General features: G+C 40.5%; 2 protein-coding genes across 11 annotated transcripts in view; both read left to right on the forward strand.

Moving 5' to 3' along the window:
• STEAP2 (STEAP2 metalloreductase) overlaps positions 1-5,483 on the forward strand; it is a 31,651-nt gene extending 26,168 nt beyond the window's left edge. Inside the window, exon 6 of the mRNA XM_063606291.1 lies at positions 5,253-5,483. Coding sequence (XP_063462361.1) covers positions 5,253-5,275 — 23 coding nt within the window. The 3' untranslated portion in view covers positions 5,276-5,483. The remainder of the gene's footprint in view (positions 1-5,252) is intronic.
• Positions 5,484-6,738: 1,255 nt separating this feature from the next.
• Positions 6,739-15,728, forward strand: part of CFAP69 (cilia and flagella associated protein 69) — a 105,470-nt gene continuing 96,480 nt past the window's right edge. For 3 of the 10 annotated variants that reach the window (XM_003809756.5, XM_034964402.3, XM_063606293.1), the window contains exon 1: positions 6,752-7,625. In XM_003809756.5, the coding sequence (XP_003809804.2) occupies positions 7,506-7,625 (120 nt within the window). In that variant the 5' untranslated portion in view covers positions 6,752-7,505. Of the gene's footprint in view, positions 7,626-15,728 lie in introns of all 10 variants that reach the window. The other 7 variants (XM_034964401.3, XM_034964400.3, XM_034964397.3 and 4 more) reach the window with 5 other exon arrangements.

Below are 15,728 nucleotides of genomic sequence, written 5' to 3' on the forward strand. Positions count from 1 at the left end.
AGAAATTTTGTCTTATTTACTATTAAATCCCCAGTATCTAGTATAATGTGATCTATGATGGATACTAAAGAGATATTATAATAAATAATTACTCATTTTTACAGAAAATTATGTTTTTTATCATCCCGCATCCATGCAGCCATGCCTACATCCTCTTGCCTCTTCCTCATGCCTTGCCTCCTGGCCAGTGGCCTAGCGCTACCCTGTTGTCCTAAAGAGTTTCTGCTGCTGCTGCCACTACCACCACCACCACACTGCTATATGTTGAGGAGTCCTGTACACTGTGCCACTGACAAGGAGTAACTGACCTTTGTGCCTGTGCACCAGATCTGTCTGTGGAGGTTCTGGCTTCCCCAGCTGCTGCCTGGAAATGCTTAGGTGCTAATATCCTGAGAGGAGGATTGTCAGGTAAAATACAAGACTCTCAGTTAAATTTGAATTGCAGACAAACAATAAATTACTTTTTATTATAAGCATGGGCTTTTTAAAATTTTTCTAAATCTGGCAACCCTACTTAAGGAGTGAACTTTGATCAAGGAGGTACAGCACAAAATGAAGCTAGTAGATAAATTCTCCCTTCCTTTCCCCCAGATAGGCTGTTCTAAAGTGCAATAATTCATAAGACCTTCATGAAAATATCCTCAAAGACCGAGCAATTAACTGCACTTGTTGCAAAGCTATGAAAAGCTCACTAACACCTGTGTTTGTGTTCCCTTCTCCTACTGCCTCACTTCCATGTTTTTCCTCACTTCTGTTTCTCAGAGATAGTACTCCCCATAGAGTGGCAGCAGGTGAGTGTTGGTGTTGTTTGTTTATGGCAGGCTTGGGGAACCTAGACTAGTACAGTACTTTTGGTAGTGGATTCTTCTAATGGGAAGTGAAACAAGAGACAAATGATGACTTTGAGAAAGTCAGGCACAGGACCCTGCAGACTCAAAATCCAGATTTGTTGAGACCCCTGAGAGTAGAAAAACCCCTCAGGGGCAGATTCACATTGATCAAATGTACAGTCATACACTGTTAAATCAAAATAGTAACTCAGCACTACTGTGTGAAATATCAGTGTCCTGTAGGCGAGAATACCATTTGTGCCTTGATTAAACATACTTTATTCTTGAATCTGCTGTTTATAAGAATTGAAGTTATAATTCAAAAGATACTGGGATCTGTTATGGGCTGAACTGTGTTTCCTCAAAATTGATACATTGAAATCCTAACTCCCACACTACCTCAGAATGTATTTGGAGATAGGATCTTTAAAGAGGTAAAGTGAGGTCATACAGTTGGGCCCTAATCCAGTATGACTGGTGTCCTCATAAGAAGAGGAGATTAGGAATCAGGCATGCACAGAGGGAAGACCACGTGAAGTAAAAGGGAGAAGACGGCATGCCAAGGAGAGATGCCTCAAGATGAAACCAATCCTGCCAACACCTTAGTCTTCAACTTCTAGCCTCCAGAACTGTAACAAAATAAATTTCTGTTGTTAAAGCCACCCAGTCTGTGGTATTTGTTACAGCAGTCTTCAAAAACTAATACAAGGTTCATAGAATCAAAACAAGTCAATTTAGATATAGAACTCAAATAATTAATGTCATTGGAACAAACTTGTCTGATTAATCTTGCTCCACAACAAAGACAGTTCTATCCTGGGGTTATTGCACTATAACTACCCACCATTTAAACACAATAAATAGTTGTTCTAAAATCTCGGGAACATTTTTTTTCATATAATTATTCCCATGTCATGGAACTGAAGCTTTGGGTAAAAGTAGCGCTTTATAAATTCTTCTTTTAATTTTTTTTACTTTCAATTTGTTTACTTTTCCACTAAACACGAGTAGTTCCTGCAGCTTCCTACTTAAAAATCACTTGCAGTTTGGGTTATTGTTAGTATATTTTTCATTAGAATGGTTGACTTTAGGGGTGACTATTCTTTTACTTTCGTTTTCTGTTCCACGTGCTTATTCTTCCCAAATGTACATTAATGATTCTGTTGGAAAGAGGTAATTACTTTTGTTTTGTTTTTAGGCTTTGTTTCTGTGCTGTCAACCTGAAAAAGTTTTTTAAAACAGTGAAGTATAGGCTGGGAGCGGTGGCTCACGCCTGTGATCCTAGCACTTTGGGAGGCCAAAGTGGGCAGATCGTTTGAACCCAGGAGTTCAAGACCAACCTGGGCAATATGGTGAAACCCCATCTCTACAAAAAATAACAAAAATTAGCCAGACACGGTGGCACACACTTGTAGTTCCAGCTGCTCGCGAGGCTAAGGTGGGAGGTGGGAGGTGGGAGGATCACCTGAGCCCAGGGAGGTCAGGGCTGCAGTGAGCAGAGATCATGCCACTGCACCCCAGCCTGGGTGACAGAGTGAGACCCTGTCTCAAAAAAAAAAAATTAAGTATAATAAATTCTGGTTTTGTATGCATTTCTTCTCTTACAGAATTTCCCTAAAGCTAACCTACTAAAAACTATGACTAGATTTCATATGTGCTATAAACATTCTTTATTTAAAATAAATTACTCTAATTCAGAAAGGAATAACATTTGCTTGCACATTTAGAACATCTGGCATTAGAGGCTATAAAATTCATATATAGTCTCAAATACTTATTAGACATATTCTTAATTCAAGAATATATAATTATTCATATGATTAGAAATAATTATAATTTTACTAAACATTGCTAATTAGGCAGAGTACAAACAAGAAAAAGTCAGAAGGAAAATAGAACCACAATTTGCAATATATTTATTTTAAAACATTTTTAGCTTTCTTTGTTACTTTTAAAAGTAAAACTTGTAAGACAATATATTATTAAAACTACTAGTTAATCTTTAAGTCTACAGGTGCTACTAAGAAATTGCAATTTGTAACTTAACAGAGATATTAAATTCTGCAGAATTGTTACCACATTCAAGCATTTCTATTCTGTAGGTATAACTCATTTCTCATGTTTCTCTGCTATTTATCTTTTTGCTGAAATAATTTACTCCTTCAGTAGTCATTTCACCCTTTCACCCTTCTGTGTTTTTGTGTCATAACAGAAGAATCACTAAATAATGATTAAAATTAAGTCAACATACCAAATATAAAGTTAAAGCTTTTATGAAGCTTAATCTTTGTGCACTTACCAAGAAGAAAAGTAAACCCACTATTATTTGGGAACAAAGGACTTGGAAAATCCACGAATGGAATAATTAGTGAAAACCAGTTTTATGGATGCTGTTAAAACTACTCCAAAGCAATAATAATGACAACACACATAAACATACACACACACACACGAGCAGTGCTTCTCAAATTTTGATGTGAGGCTGAGGATCTTGAGAGATCAGAATCTCAGAATGGAGATTCTGAGTCAGTAGGTCAACCAGGCGGCAAGAGAGTCTCCATTCCTAACAGAGTCCCTAGTAATGCCAGTGCAAGTAGCCCAAGGACCCCATTTTGAGTAGCAAGGACCTGGAGTATTTACCTTACTTTGGATAACTTACAAAATGCTTTAATTTGGCTTCAAATCAAAATAAAAAGTAATTTATAATCCTTGAAATCTTTTAATGAACATTTTTTGAGTAACTAGTATGATATGGACCAGGAAGTCCCAAAGTATGTTCTCCAGACCAATAGCATCAACATTGTCTGGGAACTGGTTAAAAGCACATATCCTTGGGCCTCACCCAGACTCACTGAAGCAGAGACTCTGCAGGTAGGGCTTGAGATTCTGTTTTAACTATTTCTCCAGACGATTCTGATACACATTAGGTTTTGAAAACTACTGCTCTAGACAGTATGCTGAGGGTCTGGGGTGCATATCAAAGTGACTCTCAAGAATCTCAGTACAGTAGGAAGGGGTCCAATTGCTGAACCAGTTGATACCATTAAGTATGTGATGAGTACAAAAACAGAATGACAGACAAGGTTGCACCCAACACAGCAAAGGATGTAAAGGTTTCCTAGAAAATGTCATGTGAACTGAATTTCATAGGGATTAGCCATCTGAAGACGGTGGCATGTACAACATAATGCAAATGTTATGCGGGAGGAAACCTGCTGGCACCTTTCGAAAACTGCAGTAATTCACCCAAGATGGCTGGCTGTGGGGTGTTTGAAGACTCCTCTACCCTTGTCCTTCTCACCTGTCCATGAGTAAAACAAATACCGTTAGAGCTAGAAAAAAAAAATTACAAATCTGAGTCTATTAACTTGCCAAGCAAGAGAACTTACTCCATGAAGAATTTCACTGAGGAGGGAAAGTCAGGGGTTTTAAATGTTAGAAGTGGGGAGCTTATGGGGCTTATGCTAATTAAGCATTGGAAACTGGCACTCTGGATATAGGGCAGAATGAATATATAGGTCTCTACACCGTTGGTTAAATAAAATAAATATCCCATTGTTCACTAGTCAGGAAAGTCTCTTCAGTTAGGTCCAGTGAGGAAGGTGCCTGTCTAAGGTTACTGAGGCTTAAAGACCCTTATCAGCTTCAGCCTGTGGTGTTAAAATACAAGAGTCAGTTGATGTCTCCTAGGCAAGCTCTACTTTAAGTGGAAATTTTTCCTTTCCCCTCCCTCCTCTTCATCTTTCCTGATCCTGAGATGCTAGGATGACCACATAAAGGATATGCAAATAATCCAATTGTCAGCTCTCTGCCACCATCTTGGTTTGGGGTGCCATTCCACAGGATTCCATTGTATTCATCCAAGTAGTTTCAGTCTCCTTTTGATGTGGTTTACTTGGACTGTGTAACAGCAATTTAAGTCATATGAATAAAACACTTAACATGCTTTGCACTTTCCCTAGGTGGAAGCAACCTTAGACCTACTAAACTGCCCTCTAGATGTAATAAGGCCTAAGAGTGGTTCTAAAGATATCTATCAGTAGCTAGGCAGCAGAGTGGTGCAGCAGAAGCATGCTGGGCCCATAAAGATACCAATGAGTAGCTGTAGAGATGAAAGAAAAACAAAAAGAATGTGGAAGCCTAGGCAAGGGGGTTGTAAAAAGAGGAGAGGGGTCAACAGTGTAAAATACTACAGACTAGTACAACAGGATGAGAACTGAAAAGTGTTAATAGACTTTGACCCCAAGTGTTGGTGATCTCACAGTTTCAGAAGGCTGAGGATGAGAAAAGCGGAAGAATGACTAGAAGTGTGGAAACAGGTGCTAGAAATGCTCACTACTCTCAACAATACTTGGTCTCTTCGGCTAGGATTTACAATCAAATGCTGCCAGTCCTAATCTAGTGTTCCCATTTTTCTTTTAGGGCCAGAAATATTCAACGTCTGAGGCAGAAGGAACCTTCAAAATCACTTATCAACCTCATTCTAGAAATGAGGAGAGAAGCTCTGAGAAGTGAAGTAATATTTATTTTCATTGAATTTATATGTAATTTTAAATTCATAAATTCTATGGAAGATACAAAAATGCACGTTTAAATCTTGAATAATTTTTGAAAGTTTAAAAAAACAGATTAAAAGAGTTAGAGTTTTTTAAATTTTCAGTTATGGTGTTTGAGTTATTAAATTATACTGATGATCATCATGAGAAGCTTTCCATTATAGTCTTGACCCTTCTTGTATTATTATTCAGTCTACAATGGATAGGCAACAACATGTCAACTGAAAAATCATAAGATCTATAAATTTAGAAAGGAGACTTTGTTTCTTATAATGAGTTACAACCTGCAGGCTGGCCATTCTGCAGGCTGGGAAGCCCAGGCTCCCACAGAGACAGTCAACAGGCACATTGAAGGAGGTGGAGTTGGAGCAGAAGCTTTATGCTGAATGAGTTGGCTAAACAGACATATTCAACAGATTGTAAGAAGAGCTGTGAATCTTCACTAAGAGGGGTGCTGAATAAACATGCATGTGACATGCATCCCATGCTCACTGTGGAGTGGAAACTTAACATTTAAATGCATTACAGTCCCTATACATCAAAAGGAGAAGCAGAGACATGAATGTACTAGTGCTCAGTCTCTGTAAACCTGCCAGAACCAGTCCATAGTGGGTGGTCTTTTATCAGGGGAAAGTTACTGAATCAGTCCCTTGTCCAATCAAACCTGCAGTTATGACTTGTGGAACAGGAGGGTCTTGTTAGTCAACATCTGGCCATGGATGAGCTGCAATTATTTCAATATTGCTTATGTCGAGGGCAGTTCTTATTTAACAGCTAGAGAAAAATAAAAACATTGCAGCAGTTAAAACAAAGGTTATTCTTTAAGTGTAGGTGTGAGTGACTTAACTCTTGCCTGGCATGGCCTTAGGTCTTGCTTATAATTTGTTATTGCTACAGAGTCCATTCTGTTAGCCTTCTGATCTCCATTTTAACATTAATGCTCGTCAGTTGTTGAGTCTAAGCCCTCAAAGGGAGGGGGAGCCGAGCTTGGTGGCATGTGCACCTGTACTCCCAGCTATTCCCGAGGCTGAAGCGGGAGGATCGTTTGAGCCAGAGGTTGGAGGTTGCAGAGCTACGATCCTGCCACTGCACTCCAGCCTGGGGGACACAGTGAGACCCTGTCTCAAAAAACCAGGGGTGAGGGGGACGCGAAAAGGGAGGAGGTAGGGGGGTATAGCGAGGCGTGTCCGTCCTTCCGTCCCGTCAGGGCGAGGAATTCAGCTTTTAAGGTTTATCGGGGGTCCCCTTGGCCAAAAGGGGGTCCGTTCAGTCGGTTGTGGGGCTTAGGATTTAATTTTTAGTTCTCAAACAGTAATAAAGATAATGATAATCTTGACCATACGGGATGATGTGCCAAGCACCACTTAACAAACACTGTCATCTCATTCAATCCTCACAACAGTCCTATTTTACAGATGAGAAAAGTGAGACTTAAAGGGATAACTCGCTCTAGATTCAATAAACTGACTCAAAAGCCTTTTAACATTCTGTACAATACCTTTTATGTTTGTTTATTTAACTGTCCAGTTGGGCCACTAAAGTACAGATAAAAACTGGGGAATGTAAGCGAGACTGGTCACTTCCCTGGGGTGAGAGAAACGCTTTCAACACTATCCGTCCATCGTATCACGCCTAACGTATCCCATAGACATCCCTCACCCCTCCACCCACTCATGCCTGTTTGAAGCAAGACTATGAAGACCGAAACACACCGGGAGCCTAAGGCACCACTCCCCGCTACCTACCGAGGTGCATCCTGCAGGCTCCTTACCGCAAGCCTGCAAACTCGCCCTGCCGGGCGCGGAGTGCAATTAGGCTTTGGGGTGGTTTGGCTCTCCGGCTTTCCGTAGCCTCTGGCCCCGCCCCCTAGCAACGCGCTGGCTTGTGTTAACAACCGGCCCGGGATCAGAGGCCTGGGTCAACTGCGGGGCGGCGGCGGCGCTAAGCGGACTGTATGGCGGTGGCCTAGGCCCCTGGCGGAATTTTGGGACCTTTCGCGACTCTAGCGACTCTCAGGCTGCCTTCCCTTCTCGGTGGCGGGGCCTCTTTGGGCCCAGCGGCTGCGGGCGCACTGTAGGACAGGAAGATCTCCCCACTCTCCACCCCGCCGCCACCGGCCATGTGGACAGAGGAAGCCGGGGCGACGGCCGAGGCCCAGGAATCCGGCATCGGAAACAAGTCTAGCAGTTCCAGTCAAATCCCGGTGGTTGGGGTGGTGACGGAGGACGATGAGGCGCAGGTATGAGCAGGTGTCTGTGCTTTCAGAGGTGGAGGGGGTGGGAGTGAGGTCTCGAGACGGGGTCCAGACCTGGGGGTGGCAAGGGTGGAACTGGGGACAGGAGTGAAGATGGGGGAAGCCGCGGGATGGAGATTCCAAGCGCAGAGCTAATCCTGATCCCCTACCCCCTGCGAACTGCACCGGTTGCGAGGGGCTGGCTGTTGTCAACCATCCTGTCTGGGGACCAGCGCTGTGTGGTCCTCCTGGAGGGTCCCCGCAAACTGAGTAGGCGGGGTTTTGCCGCGCTTCTTCGAAAAGTGGTCATAGAGCTACAGGGAGGAAAGGAATCATTCTTAGCAAAATCTTGATTTGATGACCTGATCAGTTTGCACTGAACTTTTTAATACGTAGGTCCCTGTTACCGAGTGATGTTCTTGATATAGATGTAAATTTTCCCATGCTTATATTTGCTGCGACTAAAGCCTGCACCCAGAGGGGAGGAAAACTCTGTTAAAATTAGAAATTAAGCATTTTTAAAATATGAAATTGGAAGCTGGTTGTTACACGTTGGGTCGGAGAGAACCGGGAGAGAATAGAGTTGATTTGTTTTATTATGCTTGTACTGTATTTGGTTTTGGGTTTGCTTTTGTTATGAATACAAAATTCACTCTTGCAAGTTGATCTGTTGAGAAATTCCACTTGAGGCCCTTGGATCTCTATTCGAGGCGGAGGTGTTTAGAAACCCCAAGTTGTTTGTTTCCTACTAGGATTCCATTGATCCCCCAGAGAGCCCTGATCGTGCCTTAAAAGCCGCGAATTCCTGGAGGAACCCTGTCCTGCCTCACACTAATGGTGTGGGGCCACTGTGGGAATTCCTGTTGAGGCTTCTCAAATCTCAGGCTGCGTCAGGAACCCTGTCTCTTGCGTTCACATCCTGGAGCCTTGGAGAGTTCCTTGGGAGTGGTCAGTTGACTGGGGAATAGAGTTGAGCTCTCTGAGGTCTGACATTTACGCAGTAACCTGCGGAGCAACAGCATTTTGCATGAGGAGAAATAGGTGTTAGGGGAATTTGCCTAATCGATTTTGTGGACCTATTCCCCTCTGGGCGGGGAGAATTTTGAGGAACAATAGCTCTCCACTCCCTGGGCTGCAAGAAAGATCAACAATACAGCCATACTCCCAGGCAAGGGGCAAAACTGAAAAGTATGTGAATTTGATAACTGATGGCTCTCAGTCTTCCTTTACTTGCTCCAAGAAAAATTGGGCAACGTTATACAAGGCAAGCAAGCGTGGATTTTTTTTTTTTTTTAGGGAAAAATACTTTTTAAAAGCCATTGCCAAAATAGTCCAAAACATACCAAATAAAACAAGTATACCTGTGTATATGTGTGTGCATTTTCTCCCCATTTTAATTTTCTTTCTTTTCTTTCATTACTACTGCTCTTTCCAGGGCCTAGGATTCTCTTCCAAGAAGAAAGCAATCAATTTGCATTAATTCATGTTTCTGACTTGTTAATAACTAATTCTAGGAGTAGTAACATTTTCGAAGTACTGAGGAAAAAGGTAGTTTCTCCCCAAAGAAATAGAATAGGAACTTTTTATAGCTGGGAGAAATCTTAGTGATCCTCAGCCTTCTTGTTTTTTGCCTGTGGTTGTTTTTACAAATGAGAACCCTAAGTTCATGAGAAGTTAACTGAGTTACTCAGTTTCTTTACTCATAGAATGGGGGTCTAGAGACCCTGGAACGAAAAAATGATAACCTTTTAGGCCTCTGCCTTAGGCCAGTTTAGGAAAGATCCTGTGAACTGTTTCCAGTTCTTTCAAACCACTGCACATTTGCAAACTTCTCTTCTGCCTGTGTGTGCTTCTGAGACAGTATATCCTAGTGGCTAAAGTTGAGAGTATCACAACTACTTCAGTTCATTGTCAGCTTCATCACTTACCAGCTATGTGACCAAAGACAAGTATCTTAACCTTTCTATCAAATGGAGATAATGACAGTACTCATGTCCATTGTAAAGATTAAATGAAATAATATATATAGGCCGGGTGTGGTGGTTCACGCCTGTAATCCCAGCACTTTGAGAGGCTGGGGAGGGCGGATCACGAGTTCAGGAGATCAAGACCATCCTGGCCAACATGGCGAAACCCCGTCTCTACTAAAAATACAAAAATTAGGTGGGCGTGGTGACGCACGCCTGTATTCCAGCTACTTGGGAGGCTGAGGCAGGAGAATCACTTGAACATGGGAGGCAGAGGTTGAAGTGAGCCAAGATTGTGCCACTGCACTCCAGCCTGGCGACAGAGTGAGCCTCCGTCTCAAAAAAAAAAACAAAACAAAACAAAAAGAAATAATATATAAGCAAACTTATACAATAATATAGAGAACTTATAGAGAGACCTATATATATAATTGAAAACAAGCAGTTATCAACATCATCATTGTCATTGTCATCATCCTTTATCCAGGGAACTAGAGCTCATAAAGTTATTTGGGCCTTAAAGCTAAGGGATTCTCTAGAATTCTGATTGTTCCCACTGGCTTCCAGGATGTGAGAGTGAGACTGGATGCCCCTGAAATCTTACTTGCTTTAATGCAGATTTCGGTCTGCTCACTTTATCCCTTCAGAGATGTTTCTAAGTTGCAGCTGGATTTCCTAATATAGAAATGCTACTTTGGCTACCTGGGCTTTTGACAGCTGTTTTATATCATTTTCTTTATTACAGACCTAAATTGAACCTTTCAGTTACCCTAACCTTAGTTTTTAGTAATTAAAGAAATAGGCTTGAATATTGCTGCCTAAGGCAGCAGGTAAAATGTACGGGTTATTTTGCTGATTTTTCTGTGTGTATGCTTTACTTCTGCATTAAGTGGTATTTTTTTCCTGCATCTTTCACAAAAATAACTTTGTAAAAGGCAATAGCGCCTATAAATTCTATCTAAGCTACTACAAATGATATTCACAGAGTATTAGATTTTTCTAACTCTAATAACTTTGAAATGTTCTCTGATAGAATTATGGAAAATGTAAATATAGATTATGAGTAAAGTTATTAGTAAATAGGGAAAACAATAGTTTAGGAATCTGGGATTTTGAATTGTTATTTTCATTCCATGTTGTGAACTTCTCATAGACATATTCTATGTAAACATTATATCTTCAAATTTTCTCTCTATAAAAATTTTGATAATCCCTACTGTAGTGATTCCGGCGTCTTCTTTTTTAAAGTGATTATCATACTTTTCCAGTTTCGAAACAATAAAATAGTACCAGAATTTTGGTGGCCATTTTCTAATTGTGAGGAACTTAGGACATGTTGCTTGCCCTTTCTGTGTCTGTTTCCTCATCTGTAAAAGATATTTTTAGAAATGCCTACCTCATCGAATTATTGTGAGAATTAAAGTATTTGTAAGGCATTTAGCACAGTGCCCAGCACATACATTCCAAGTGCCCCATAAATGGTAACTTTCTGCTATTATTAATGACTCTAGTCATAACAGCTTTATTAAATTATTAAATAAATTCAGATGATATTTACAGGGTTATATGGTTTGGCTTTGTGTCCCCACCCAAATCTCATCTCGAATTGTAATCCCCAGGTGTTGAGGGAGGGACCTGGTGGGAGGTGATTGGATCATGGGGGTGATTTCCCCCATGCTGTTCTCATGATAGTGAGTTCTCACGAGATCTGATGGTTTTATAAGAGGCTCTTCCTCTTTGCTCTCTCTCTCTCTGTCTTTCCTGCCACCTGTAAAGAAGGTCTTTGCTTCCCCTTTGCCTTCCGCCATGACTGTTTTTCTTGAGGCCTCTCTAGCCAGGTGGAACTGTGAGTCAATTAAACCTCTTTCCTTTATAAATTACCCAGTCTTGGGTGTGTCTTCATAGCAGTGTGAAAACAGACTAATACACTGGGTATCAAAACCTACCAAATAGGAAGATAGTTCTCAGATTGTTTTTCTAGTATTAATCCCGGTGTTTATGTGGCTCTGGCTTCCTACAGGAAGGTAGAGGTAATGTAGTTTAAAGGGTGCTTTATCCCCTGGAGAGTGATGGGATTGGCAGTGAAATTCACCTTAATCATATGTTGAAATCACAAGATATCTAATTTATCTATTTTCTTTTTAGTGTTGTTCCCCTCATTCTAAAGTATCCCAACCCCCTTTAGAGCAGTGCTTCTCAAATTTTAATGTGCATATGGAGCACATGGGGATCTTATTAAAATGTGGATTCTGATTCTGTAGGTCTTAGATGAACCCCAGCACTCCGCTTTTCTAACAGGTTTCCAGGTGATGCTTGTGCTGCTAGTTGGAGGACCTCATTTCCCACTTTGAATAACAATTAATATAATGATTAGTTGACTGGCATAGGTATCATGCCTGAACTTCCTTGCTCAAATTTGCTCTCCCTCTGAGAACCCATGAGAACTTCCACAATCTTTTAGTTGATATCATATCCTGTCACTGTCAGTAATACTTCCATGAACTGTGTGCTTAAAATTGTCTAGCCTTGTTTATAGGGTTTTTGCAAGAAATAACCTCTGTAGTTGGCTGCATGTGTCTATAGTGCCAGCTACTTGAGAGGCTGAAGCAGGAGGATCGCTTGAGCCTAGGAATTCAAAGCTAGCCTGGGCAACATAGGGAGACCCCCACCCTTTAAAGAGAGGAGAGAGAGAGAGAGAGAGAGAGAGAGAGACTCCTTGGTTGTCCATTGAGGAGTCAGGCAGAGAACTAAGAAACAAAGAACCAGAGTTTCTACATTGGACAGACCTGCTGGCCCATTTATTATTAATAGCTACGTGGCTTTAACAAGTTAGGTCCCAGGGCCTCCGTTTCATTAAGAGGGATAATAGTGCTACCTTTACTTGGTAGATTTGAAGACTAATTGAGATCAAAAATGCCAGACACATGAAAGGACCACTATAAGTGTTAGTCTCTTTCCCTGTAACTGAGTATCAAATGAGCAGGTTTCTCCCCTCTGAAATGTCCCTGGGTAAAGTGGGAAATAAGTTCATCCTATAATTTGAATGAATTAAGTCTGATTTTCTTCAAAGCAATTTATTAAACTTTTGATCTTAAAAGGTTTTGTGAATGCTTTCACAATTTCTCCATAAACATCTTAAGATGATAGTATTTTGGTATTTACATATGTATGTTCTGTTTTGTTTCTACTCTCTGCTTGTGTGATCTCATTTACCCAAAATCTTCAATTGTCATGTTAAGCCTCTGATTCAGAAACCTCTGCCCCAAATTTTTCTCATCTCCAACCCCCAACACAAACCTCTTCCTCCAGCATTCCCTGTCTCAGGAAATGGTGAAATCATTTATGTAATTCCTCAAGCCAGGGAATTGTCTTCAGCTTTTTCCTTCTTTCTCCCACTGCGTCCAGTAACTCATTAGGTCTTGATGAATCTACCTCTTGATGTTTTTAATTCCATTTGCTGTTGTCTATACCAGTTGCTGCTACCTATTCAAGGCCCAAAGTTACAATCTACCTCCAACCCAGTCTTCTCCAGTTCAGTCTCACACAGCATACAAGATGATCTTTTCATAATTAAATTCTTCTGGTTAAATCTTGTGGAAATAAATGAAGGCTACCACAATAAACAGAGACTGTTTATTCAGCGGTTGCTATAGGGAGGGATTCAGCCACTATCACTTTTTGGCAGAGACTCCAATGCAGCCTGGGAAGCTTTATAGTGGTAAAAAGAAAGGTGTGGGGGAGGCTTCAGGTCTACTCTAATTGTCGGTTGCTGACATGGGAAAGCTGGAGGTGGGCTAGCTAGAAGTAGGGTATCCTCTGTGATTGACTTGGAAAGCATATTTGGCTTTCTCTGGTTGGTCTTAAGTTGGAAGCAGAGGGACAAAAACCGGGAAAGCTGGCAGTCATTGGCCAAATCCTGACTTTTCTGAGCCAATTGCAGCAGAGGTTGTTGGCCAGAGTTATTTTGTCACATATAGTCTGACCAGTTTTGTTTATATGTTCAGTCTCAAACCATTCAATGGCTTTTTAAGATCCTTGTGTTACATACAAAGCCTTCTATAAAATCCCATGCCAGACCAATAGCTGCATGAGGTGAGGACATTGTTATTCCCCACACCTAGCACAATTCCTGAAACAAAAAAAACCTACTAATAAATAGTTATAGAAGGAGGAAAAGTCTAGGGAAGGTAGAGGGAGAGAGAGAAATCTTTAAAAATCTGCCAAGCAGGTAAAACTAGAGTAACATGAAATGGATAATGCAAGATAAATCTAAGAGGAATCTATGCTTTAATCTTTACTACTCTCTGTTCTTTTAAAAATTATACCTGCTCATTTGGAGAAAAAATCTGAAAATACACACAAATATTAGAAAGAAAATCCTGCATTTGGGCTGGCCCAAGTGCAGTGCTGTTTACAGCTAATTGATTACAGCTAGTTACGGATTTCTTCCTTTTCCATTCCCACTGCTTCCCTTGATTAGCCTTAAAAAAAAAAAAAAATCCTGCATTGACATTTCATTCCAATATCCTTGTCTAACCTTCTAAACAAATATTTCAGAAAACCAGAAAAGAAAAACCCACTGTGTGTGTGTGAGTGTGTGTGTGTGTGCGTATAAAGTCTGAGAGTGTAGGAGGAAAAGAGAAAAGACAGCTGAGGTAGTGGTGGATATCACTGCCAAATCCCCAAATCTTAAAAGGCAGAAGTCTATTTACCAAAATTTTTTGTAACAGTAAATTTAACTATTTAACAGTAATATTTAACAATTTTTAATGGTAACATAAGACCAGGTATAGATTAGTATTTAGTAAATCCTTTTTAAAATTATTTTTAAAAGTAAAAATGGCTGGGCATGTTGGCTCATGCCTGTAATTTCAAAACTTTGTGAGGCTGAGACTGGCAGATTGCTTGAGCCCAGGCATTCCAGAACAGCCTGGGCAACATGGCGACACTCTATCTCTACAAAAACTACAAAAATTAGCATAGTGTGGGGTGGTGTGCCTCTGTAGTCCCAGCTGCTCAGGAGGCTGAGGTGGAAAGATTACCTGAGCCTAGGGAGGTTGAGGTAAGCAGTGAGCCGTGATTGCACCACTGCACTCCAGCCTGAGCAACAGAGTAAGACTCTATGTCAAAAATAAATAAAAATAAATATAATTTTGAGTAAATGAGCTCATTCAGTTATTTACTCCACAGACTTAAAGTTAGCATGTTTCATTACAAATTGTTTTTGATGCCATGACATCTCAGTTAGGATTAATTTTTAAAAATTGTTTTTGAAAGAAATTTCTTGAGATCAGAATATATGAATTTGTAATTTTTAAAGGCAAGGAAATACTAAAACTAAGACAATGTAATAATGATTATGTAGAAGTATGGAAAAGTATGTATTGCAGATTTAAAACTCAGAAGCTGCCGTGGTATTAACTAACACTAAGTGAAATTATGTAAAATACTTATGCATGTAAGGAAAAACAAAATATATAAAAATAAAAATAGATGCATTTACTACATGATAGGAATAAGTAGGATTTTTCCACTTTTGTATATCTTTTATATCACCATTACATCACCTTTTCAAACATTTATTTTAAAGTAGAAGTAAGCGTGAAAGCAGGAAAGAGGATACAAAGGAAACTGGGGGAGCTTAACTCCTGTAATGGGGGTAAGCACTGTGACATAACACTGAATTAAGATAAAATGTCAGGTAGCAAGGCATTAACCCCCAAGATAAATATAGTCAAAACCACACTTAGAATTTGTAGATCTCTGTATCATCATAAATACTTTACCTCTGATCGGATTATTTCATTTTTGTTGTTGTTGGGGTTGTTTGTTTTGTTTTGTTTTGCTATTTGTATTTGTTTGTTTGTTTTTTGAGACAGAGTCTCACTCTGTCACCCAGGTTGGAGTGCAGTGGCGTGATCTCGAATCACTGCAACCTCCACCTCCCGGGTTCAAGCAATTCTTCTGCCTCAGCCTCCCGAGTAGCTGGGATTACAGGTGCCCACCATCACACCTGGCTAATTTTTTGTATTTTTAGTAAAGACAGGGTTTCATCATGTTCGCTAGGCTGGTCTCGAACTCCTAACCTCAGATGATCCACCCGCCTCTGCCTCCCAAGCGCTGGGATTACAGGCGTGAGCCA

Source organism: Pan paniscus, chromosome 6, assembly GCF_029289425.2.
Source record: "Pan paniscus chromosome 6, NHGRI_mPanPan1-v2.0_pri, whole genome shotgun sequence".
NCBI classification, from domain to species: domain Eukaryota; kingdom Metazoa; phylum Chordata; class Mammalia; order Primates; family Hominidae; genus Pan; species Pan paniscus.